The sequence below is a fragment of the Microplitis mediator genome, chromosome 5 (assembly GCF_029852145.1).
Source record: "Microplitis mediator isolate UGA2020A chromosome 5, iyMicMedi2.1, whole genome shotgun sequence".
NCBI classification, from domain to species: Eukaryota; Metazoa; Arthropoda; class Insecta; order Hymenoptera; family Braconidae; genus Microplitis; species Microplitis mediator.
Genome location: NC_079973.1, coordinates 12,292,591 through 12,303,734, shown reverse-complemented (window position 1 = coordinate 12,303,734; position 11,144 = coordinate 12,292,591). Strand labels below are relative to the sequence as shown.

The window sequence follows — 11,144 nt, the reverse complement described above, 5'->3', positions numbered from 1 at the left end:
AACATTATTGAATGATAAATTTAATAAAATTTTTCATTCTACAGAGTACCAGTGTAAAATTTAAATAAGGTTGTACAAATCATTCAAATCTTCATTATTCGTCTTACTAAAATTTCACGTGGTCATTAAAACTTTATTTAGAGGAGAGTAGGGTCAATTGAACCAAGGGGCAATTGAACCAGTAAGCTCAAAAAATCGAAAAATGAGTCGTCCTCTTGGCATAATTAAATACACTGAACCTTAGCCTGACCGAAATTTGAAACCAATATGATAATTTAATTTTAAAAAATTCAAGTCTTTGTGTTTTTAGGCATCTCAACTTTTTTTTCAGCTCTTGACAAATTGTTTGATAAGTTTTTAATTTTCAAATGTAATCTTAAAATTTTTTTTGCAATACCTTCTGTCGTATATTAGTCATAAATTTCTAACTTTACATCTAGTAAAATAGTTCTTGAATATTTTTTTTAAACTAATTATTTCGATAGAATCATATGAGATCCATTGAACAAGTACTCTCGGGGACTGTTGAACCACACGAACCACATTGTGAGCATCAGACATGCGCGCGCATTTTGACTGAATGCAAAAAAAAGCTAAACTAACCAAGAAAAAAAATACCCGAGTCAAAATTAAAACAGTAGTTTGAGCCTCCAAAGCCTCAGTTCTTTTGATGTTGGACTTGCCGCTGAATGTAATATGGAATTTAAGTCCTCGATGTCCTAAAAGTAGCGTATGGAGGAGTAAATCACCTGTTTAAAATGGTATTTTAACCCTCCATGGCCTACCATACTTTTTATCTGTAACTTCGAATGAGCTCAATTCTTTAGCATGATATTATTGTTATAATAATATCTGCGTTCTAAATACATAAAGATATTTCCACCCCCCTTTTCCCTTCTGTTTTCTACTGATTGTACGTGATCCGATGAGAGTCTTTCTCGATCTATAAATTTAGGCTCTGGAGGCTTATTTTACCTTTTTAAAAAGATCATTTGAAATTTGAACCTTATGGTGGTAAAAGCGGACAAAGTTACCACATTTAGGTTCAAATCACTTTTTTAATGCATGGATCTTCGGTGACACGAATCGTAATCCGTAGATAATAGATCCGCGACGTAAAATCCGCGACATGAAATTCGAAGACAATCCGTGACAAAATATCCTGTCGATAAATCTTATTCAGAAAAATATATTTTCAGTGAAAAAATAATTCATGGTTTTCGATAAACGGGTACTGTACCATACCAAGCATATGTGTTGACCTATTTCCAAAATAATACCCACCCAAAATCTGTGAAAAAAGGGCACCGTACGATTTCAAGCATATGTGTTGATCTATTTTTAATATCTCACACTCAAATTTTATGTGAAAATATATTAAACATTTCTGATAAAAGGGTACCGTACTATTTATACTATAAGATATTTTGTCGGGGATGATTTATCTATTGAGTATTTAGTGGGGGATATTTTGTCTATCGGATAAAATGTCTTCGGATAACGAGTGACGGGACCGGATCTTCATATTCTAAAAAGATGATTTGATCCTTCTTACCCTCGTGTAGGATTTGGAGGCTCAAATCACTTTTTTAATTTTGACTCGGGTAATTATATTGACAGAAGTTGTAAAAGTGATTGTTATAACATATAATGTTATATAAAATAATCAATATTATTAGAAGTATTGTAATTTCAGTTTTAAGCTGTAATGAATAGTAAATTATTCATTAGTCATTCGTTTGTGGTTCTAATACTCCTGGTTCAATTGCCCCCGCAAAGGGGACAATAGAACCATTTGATGCAGTTGTACAATTTCATATTTATTAAAAATTTTCATCATTTGTTAAGTTATGTGCTTATGAGAAATGACAGTCTATACAATAAAGTATAATTTCGTAAAAAAAAAAGTTATCATTTTGATTTTATTCATCTAAAAAAAAAATGTTGAAGTATTTTTGGTTCAATTGACTCCACTCTTCCCTATTGTTATTTTTTTTTTTTGTGCTATGAAAATTATCACGTTACTCATCGTGATATTTTTTTTATTATCTACGAAAAAAAGAACATCTTAAAAACTTATAATTTATAAAGTTCTGCCTCCGGGGCAACGATATGTATGTGTCTACACAATCTTATATAAATATATTATTAAATATATATTATATATGATTGTAAATCAAATTAAATGAAAATTCATTTTTTACTGTAGAATACTCAAAATTAAAAAATATCTGGCAGTGACGATTTGATGTAAAAGGAGCAATGTAAAGAGAAAAAACAAAAAATAAAATAAAAGTAAAAGTTAAACGATAAAGTTAACTCATCTGTACGCAGAGTTTTTGCATTTGATCGAAAATCGATTCTCCTGAGTCTTCAATTATCCGCGTTCCGTCTTTGCAACCCTCAAAAGGTAACAAAGCTTGAATGATTACGTTGGAAATTCTGCCGGCAGCGAATACTCCTGGCAGTAAAATCCTCTTTAGAAGGGTATTGACACACCAATCTCTCTATTGAATGATCTACTCCCAGTCGAACCGGTAAACCAAACTAATCGATCGATTCCTGTTGATCCATCACCATTGATTCCCGGTGAACTATGGGTCGCTATAGTTTTTTTTTTTGGTATTGTCTGTTTTATTATTCTACTAGGCCAAGTACGATAAAACGTATCCTGAGAGCAACGTTTGAGAAGGCAACAAGGCATCGTAGCACGCAAATTATTTAAATGATAATGACGTCTATTATTACATCCAAAATTACGGCAACTATTTACTGGTGATTGAAATTGTTCTGGTGGTTTTAATATTATTTGACCATCAGCAGGTTCCAACGTATTATTAACAAGTCTTTGATTCGTTCGGGGTAACGCGGTAGTATACGTGGATCAGGAAGTCATCAACTGCTGCAAAGGAGATATGAAACAAGTGTCATCATCTAATGAACTCTGTGTGCCGACATTTACAAGGGGTACTTGACCAGAGTTATTGTATGATAGTAGGGTACTCTGAGATGTCATACGGGGATGGCGTCTCTTGTACGGCTCCCAATCCCCAGCTTCCCGCCGTCAGTGAGTTGCAATGACATCCGGTGCGCTCTTGGTACTTTCTATACTAAAAGGCCTCTTTTGGTCTACCTCGATTATCGCTTCTGCACGATACCGCGGATCAGAATGCGGGCATTTTGAAGCATTTGAATTTTGTGAACTATTTGGATTACTGTGAGTGTTACTAGAACCTCGACCAGAACCATATAAGCTTCCGTATCTTTCGCCAGAACCTATCGTAGCTTGTCTACTAAGCATTGATTCTTTGAAACCTGGTGGTATTCGTTCTGGTTTAGGACTTTGATATCTGTGGTAACTTGGGTAGTCAGAATCAGTACCAACATCCATCGAATTGAGAGGTAAGTAATTTGGTTCATGGACTGACCATCCTGGTGGTGCAGGTATTGTAGTGTGATTTGAACAAATAATGTCATTACTAACGTGACCACGTACATCTGAATTACAAATAGAACATGACTCAGATGGGGGACGTGTTCTTACAGTACTAGTGATACTTTGTTTCGGGCTTTGCGGAGACATCTGATCTTGGGAAGCTTTTCGTGTAGATGTACCTACTCCGTTTTGTGAACTACCAACACTACGGTATCCAAATGTTGAGAAAGCCGGAGATGATACTCTTGGAATCGATATACGGGGATCAAAAAGGCTTTCACGTGTTTGACAAGAACTATCGCACATTTCTGGTTCGTCGTTAGACTCTTGTAAACGTTCTTGTGTAGCATTACTAACGTTGTTACTTTGATGAATATCATTTATCTCTCTTGCACCGTAGTTCATTTCTAAAACAAGTTCTTTAGTATACTCATGTGCTATCAATGTTGCACCTGGTACTAGATCTTTACTTGTTTCTAACTCTAAACTTGGAGATTCACTATCACATTGATGAATATCGGTTTGAGACTGTGACAATGGGCATGGAGTTGCTTTACGACCTATTTCATCTAAACGATTCTCCCGTGACATTCGAATATGCTCCTGCAACAGAGTATTTTAATAGTAATTATAATTAATTTAGATCATATAAAATGAAAGCATATGACATTAAATGAACTATTTTCAAAAGCGCCCGTCAAGCCTTATAAAATATTTTATGGGTAATAAAAAAAACAGTATTTATATTACTTTTCATCCAGTTGTGTACTTAAAAAAAATTACTCATAAAAAGTATAATTACATCGTAGAGAGATTAAATACCGGCCTTTTGAAAAAAAATTCATTAGGGGTATCGATTTGCTGCACAAACTTACTTTTATTATTCGATGATCCCGTACGAGTTTATGGACACAGTTGAATATGAATGAAAAACACATTGCGAACATAATTAACGAAAATATCACAAGTATTATTATTATTCGAGTAGATTCTAGATTTATTGCACCTTGACTTGGCTGAAACATATCATAAAAAAACTCGGCTTAGTATTTTATCATATCGTTATTATTATTTTTCGTAAGTGAACTCAATGTTATAATAGAAAGGAACCGAGAAAAAATAGTGATTTAGTCTGGGAATCGGACCCTGGCTTTCTGATATCACGTCAACATTGAATTCACTCACAAAAATTATAAATAATGCATTCAGCCTATTTCTGAATGGTCCCAGTGCTGTACATTACGGTGCTAATACCAAAAATCAATACGGCAATTCTTAATATTACGGTAAATTTCATGCCAAATACGGTAAATTCTACAAAAATTCCGGTTAATTTCGCAGATTTTATTAAATTCTACGATAAGTTCCGATAAACTACGGTAGATTTTGCGGAAATTCATGAATCGAAATTGACTTTGAGCCTTGAGCAAGCCATGCGTAAGTACCTGTCGTAAATTACTGGTGCAAGAAGTACGCCAGAAACTTTTCAACTGCATGTATTTAAAATATCTTCAATAATCCTGGGTACAATGCCTTGAGCAAGTCATGCACACACGTCTTGATGACGATTTCTTGCTACATGATCTTGCGCAAGACCCATACGTAGAAGAAGACACTAGTAACTAAGGGTTTTGCTCAAGACTTTTTTGAATGTAGTCGTAATAACTGCCGAAAAAATTATCGTAGATAAAGATGAACCCTTTCGATATTCACTATTGTAGTTTTTATAGTTTTTTTTTTTTATACTTAATTAAAAGTGATGACTGAAAGCATTTTTGTACACAAATTCCTGTATATATTTTTTAACTTTCCGCTAAGAAAATTAGAAATTTTCAAAAATTCAGGAAGTTATTGGTTTCGGTCCGATTTTCGAAAATCGAATTTCTAAGAGATCTTGACGTTTTGAGGTTTTAGGAAACTATTCTGACTTATTTCAAGATGATGTTCGAGTGTTTGTACGTACATATGTAAATATTCAGTAACTTTTGAACGGATGAACCGATTTTGGCCTCTAAGGTTGCATTTGACGCGACTTGTCAACATCTAAAAGCTGTGAAAAATTTTAAGCTTGTTCGGTAGGGCTCGTACGGAGATATTCAAAAAATAAAATTTTTTCAAAAATGTTTTCTTTGGATAGCTTGTAACGTGCTCGATGGATCGATTCCAAAATCGACTGGGCTTTGAAACATTTTAAGCCACGCCGAATGCCACCTCAACCATCAAAATCGGTTCATTCGTTCAAGAGAAACCGTTGTTGAAAGAATTAAAACAAAAAAAATTTTTATTTTTTTTTTGAAATTTCTCAAAAACGTCTCAATAAATCGATTTCAAAATTTGGTCAGCTTTAGAACTCGATAAAACGCGTCGATTGCCACCTCAACCGTCTCAATCGGTTTATTCGTTTGAGAGATATCGTTGGAGAAAAAATGGTAAAAAACTTTTTTTTTCGAAAAAAAAATGCATACAAAAGTATTTTCGAGCTCGAAGAGCTGGCCCGCAGGGTTAACTGATAGACCGATTTTTTCCACTGGTGCTACCTCTGACGGATATTGTTGCAATCATATGTATAGATATATTCTGTTATGGACTTTTTACCAGTGCTGCGACCAGACGGCTTTTTTTTTGTACAACTTATCTTCAATTTCTTTTTATTTTTTTGACGTAAACAGTAGCATAATAGTAGCAAAAATTTTTTTTTTTTGATTATTCTATAATTTAGAAATACAAGTTATTTTGACTTCAAAATTAAATAAGCGTTATGAGGCGTGCACTTTCGGATTTTCCAAAATTGTTTTTTTTTTTTTTTTTTTTTTTCAAATAAACGATCAAAAGTATTTTTCGAAATTGTAAATTTACTGTTTCAATTAATTCGTTTTTCAAAAAGGAATATGAGCGTTGACGAAACGAGAATTCATACAAAATATAAACAGTACCATACAGACAAATTTGAATTGAAAATAAAATTAATCTTTTCTGTGAACATCGGTTAAAGCATGAATTTAAAAAATAATTATTCAAAAATTTAATATTAGGAATACTATGAAATAAAAAACTCAAGATTTGTAATGCAAGCTAAAATTATTTCTATTCCTCATCACGTTGACGCTTCATACATCACAATCTACGTGTGGGAGTTTTTCAAATTTCCCAGAGCATAGTTAACCGATAAAGCTCTTGAAATATCTCGACGAAATCATTAGATTTGGTTTGGGTTGAAACGTTACGAGGATTACATCAGTGGCTTCCCTACTTTGATGGGCGTTTCTCTAATGCAGTAATGGACGGAACTGTATGTCTAAGACTTCAACCACGACGTTAATTGTCGGACCAGGGTTGCAAAAAATGCATTTTTTTAAAATGCAATTTTGATATAATTGATTGATAAAAAATGAATGTTTAATTTAAAATTATTTTAATTATTAACTTTTTCATAATTTAGTATTTGATCAGATAGTAATTATCCTTTTTCGTTTAAATGCAATAATGACGATAAGATACATTAATCATTTTTTATTTAATTAAAAATTAAAAGAACTTACATTTTCCAATTTTTGAAAAATGGTTTAATTAAATTATTTTCATTATCCATTTTTTGAGAAATAGATTGATTAAATCTTTTCCATCATCCATTTTTTGAAAAATGGAAAATAAAAGAAGTTTCATTAATCCATTTTTTTTAAATTAAAAATCAAAATACTTATAATTATCCATTTAATGAAAAATGAATAATTCAAATTAACTATATTATTTACGATACAAAATTTTTAATTTTAACTGTTTGAAATGGTAAAAAACTTTTCAGTGATTATAATCATTAACTTTTACCATTGAAAATGATAACAGTAACAATTGATGATAGTAACGTGTGCCCGTATGTGCGCGCGTGTATGTGTGGGTGCGTATGTGTGTGCGTGTGCGCATGTGTACGTGCATATGTGTGTGCGTGTAGATAATTAAAATAATTTTAATTATCCAGCTGGATATATTTTTTCACAAATATTTCAAAAATATTTTTTCACAAATAGAAAATTAAAATAATTGTAATTATCTATTTTTTAAAAAATTAAAAATTGAAATAATTTTCATTACTCATTTTTCAAACATTCAAAAATTGAAATACTTTTAACTACACATTTTTCAAAAAATTTAAAATTTAAATAATTATATGGGTGGGAGGGACAAAAGGGGGTACTTAAGGAAATATCAAGTTTTCGAGGACTCAAATACGCTAAATCTTTTTTTTTTTTAATGATATTCAAAGTAAATAGAAGAAATTTTCAGTTACCGTTGAAAAAAAAAATTTTTCATTTCTGCGGGCAAAGTGGGGTACCCCCTAAAAAAGGTAAAAAAAAAAAATTTCTGGATTTTAAACGAATTTGATTAAGTTGAATTTTTTTTTAAGTAATTTACATAAAGAAAAATTATATTTTACGTGTTTATTGGATATAGTAGAAGAAAAATAATTTTTATAGTTTTTATCATAAAACAAACGTCAGTAATATTTTTCAACCGACAATTGATTTTTGAAAAAGTTTACCAAAAAAAATTCAAAGTAACGCTTAATTATATTTACAGAAGTGTTTTTGAAATGTTTAAAAACCATTTAAAATATTAAATTTATTTTTATCAAATTTTGGGGGTACCCCGTTTTGCCTACCCTACCCCCTTTTGCCCCCCCCCCCTTCCCTTGATTATACATTTTTTCAAAAATAGGTAATTAAAATACTTTTAATTAAGCATTTTTGGAAAAATTAATCATTTAAATCGTTTCAATTAACAATTTTGGACAAAATAATTAATTAATATAATTTACATTAACCATTTTTTTTTAAATCAAAATAAAAATGGCTTTTATTTTCCATTTTCAAAAAAATGAATAATCCAAATCATTTCGATTATTAATTTTTTTAATAATAATAATTGTAATTTTTTTAATTAAAAAATTTGCAACCCTGTGTCGGACATTCCCATAGTACAAAACTGATAACTACATTTAAAAAATGCGACGTCTTTGGCCTTTATAAGTAATAGCTTACTGTTTATAAAAAAAAAATTTCATTTTATTTTAAACAGAGTATATATTTTTTAAGCTTATTATCTTATTTTACTGTACATTCTTATGCTTTTATAAAAATCTAAAGAATAAAAAGCTTTTATCGTGACGTACATAAATATTTGTCCTAAATAAATTCTGTTGAAGAAAATTTTTAGTAGTGTGAAAGAATGAAAAAAACTAAGAGCTATGCGGTTTTGAGTACTGTGAGATTGTTTATTTGTTTACTTATTTTTATTTTTTTTTCATTTTTCAATTCAAAGAGTTCATTACAATAGCACTGAGACTTCAGGCAGTTTGCGAGGCGCTTGACTAAAACAATTCCTATTCTACTCGTGCTAGGGGCATTAACCGCAGTCGCAACCGCATGCCTGCTTTACAAGTAGAGTCCATTTGGTCGAGGAATTGTAGACAAGTGACGATCCATAAAATTATGAAGCGTTTAAAATTTAATTTTATTAGTCATTTTTATGCTTATGCCTTGCAAATTATAGATTGTTCGATATTATCTTGCTTCAAACCCTGGCTAAACTAAAGTTATTATAATAGATGCATTAAATGAAAAGTTACAATTATATATAATGAGAATGTTCTAATGGACAACGCTGATACTGATTGAGACGGTTTACGTGAAAGTTAATGTACAAAAATTGAATCCAATTAATAATTTTAATGGTGTTGGTTTGTCTATACACGGAAAGAAAATTATGGGAACTTTTGCTACGCATTATGGAAATAGTTCCCATGATAGTAGGGGAGCCTGGGGCACGAAGGCCCCCTTAAACCGATTTTTTCTTTTTGTGGCTTTTAACCATCAAATACGTTTATTTTCCGTCTATTTCGGAAGAATCAGTCGAAATTTTGCAAAAAATCGAAAAAAAAATTTTTTTTTTTTCTGGGGCACGAATACCCCTCCCCAAAAAGTTATAAAAAAAAATTTTTTCTTATTTCCCGTCAGATTATGACCTCTACATTTTTTTTATCATATTTTAGGTGAATATGTGATATGTAGGGGAAAATGGACCACTCAAAAAAAAGTTGTGACGAAAAAATTAACTTGACGGATAATAAAAATAAACATAATTTTTTCGTTACAATGTTTTTTTCGAGTAGTTCACTTTGCCTCACATATCACATATTCACCTAAAATATAATAAAAACATTATAAAGGTCATAACTTGACGGAAAATAAAAAAAAATATCATTTTTTAGAGTGGCCTATTTTACCTCACATGTCACATATTGGCCTAAAATATGACAAAAATATTGCAGAGGTCATTATTTGACGGAAAATAAAAAAAGATTTTTTTTACCTAATTTTTGAGGGGGGCCTTCGTGTCCCAGGCTCCCCAATAGAAATAGTTCCCATACCATTATGGGAACCATTCCCATAATGGTATAGAAATAGATCCTATACAAACATGGGAATGGTTCCCATGATATTATAAAAATTTTTTTTTGCAAAATAGTGTAGAAATTTCCCTCACGATACGGACAGATTCAAATGAAGCTTCTTCGACGCTAAATTTGTTAAAAAAACAAAAAATTTTTGTTAAAAATTTTAATGTTTTTGCCAACGAATTTTGTTTTCAATGTTTGAATTATTATTTTTATATTTAATAATATTTCTGTGCATTGTAGAAGTGATTACCACACTTTCCTTCAAATTAATTTTTTCATAATAATATGGTAAACATTCCTTTAATATTATAGGAATGGTTCCTATAACAGTATAGGAACTATTCCCATAATATTATGAGAATGACTCCCATAATGGTATAGGAACTATTCCAATAGTATTATGGGAACCATTTCTATAATATTATGGAAATGGTCCCTACAATTTATGGGAATGATTCCTATTAAATATAGAGTTTATTTCTATATATTGTAGGAATGATTCCCATAATATTATAGGAACCAATCCTGTAATGTTATGGGTAGCCATAATTATAGAAACTGTGCCTATAATTATGGGAAACATTCCTATAATTGTAGGAACTACTCCCATAATTTATGGTTATAATTCCTACACTTATCCAAAGAATTAAAGGAACAAGAAAATTTTATAAATTCCCGGGAAAAAATGTTTTTATAAAATTTTATAAAATTTTACAAAATTTTAGTACTAACATTTTATAAAATTTTATAAAATTTTATACTGAAAATGGCCTGGTAAAATTTTATCAAATTTTATAAAGTTTTATAAAATTTTATGAAGTTTTATAAGAATTTATAAAATTTTATGAAACTTTGTAAAATTTCATAAAATTTTATAAAATGATTTTTTTTTTCCGGGACGGGTCACCCATCCAATTTATGGCCACCCTCGATGCTGTTTAACTTTTGTTATTGAAGAATCGTTGTCTGCTACGCTCGTCTATTGGTCACTTGTAGCTTAGAAATATTCGTGGCTGTATTTATGATTACTCATGAATTCTTATCAGCCATATTTTATAGTATTAATTTATAATAATATATAAAAAAAAGATTTGAATAACTCAACTATCGATTGTTTAATGGACATAAAATTTTAAAATTAATTAAATTTATTGATTTTTAATGATTTATATTTTTGAATTAATGGCGAAACCTTTGAATTTTTCCTTGAGTAATGAAGAATTAATTTCAATTGATAGTTGACAAAATAAAAGT

The 11,144-nt window shown here is 30.5% G+C and overlaps 1 protein-coding gene across 1 annotated transcript in view; it reads right to left on the bottom strand.

The window, feature by feature from the left end:
• Positions 1-1,898: 1,898 nt before the first annotated feature.
• Positions 1,899-11,144, bottom strand: part of LOC130667966 (uncharacterized) — a 184,725-nt gene continuing 175,479 nt past the window's right edge. Inside the window, exons 7-8 of the mRNA XM_057469914.1 lie at positions 4,312-4,452; positions 1,899-4,039 (exon numbers count right to left, since the gene is read on the bottom strand). Of these exons, the coding sequence (XP_057325897.1) occupies positions 3,065-4,039; positions 4,312-4,452 (1,116 nt within the window). The 3' untranslated portion in view covers positions 1,899-3,064. The remainder of the gene's footprint in view (positions 4,040-4,311; positions 4,453-11,144) is intronic.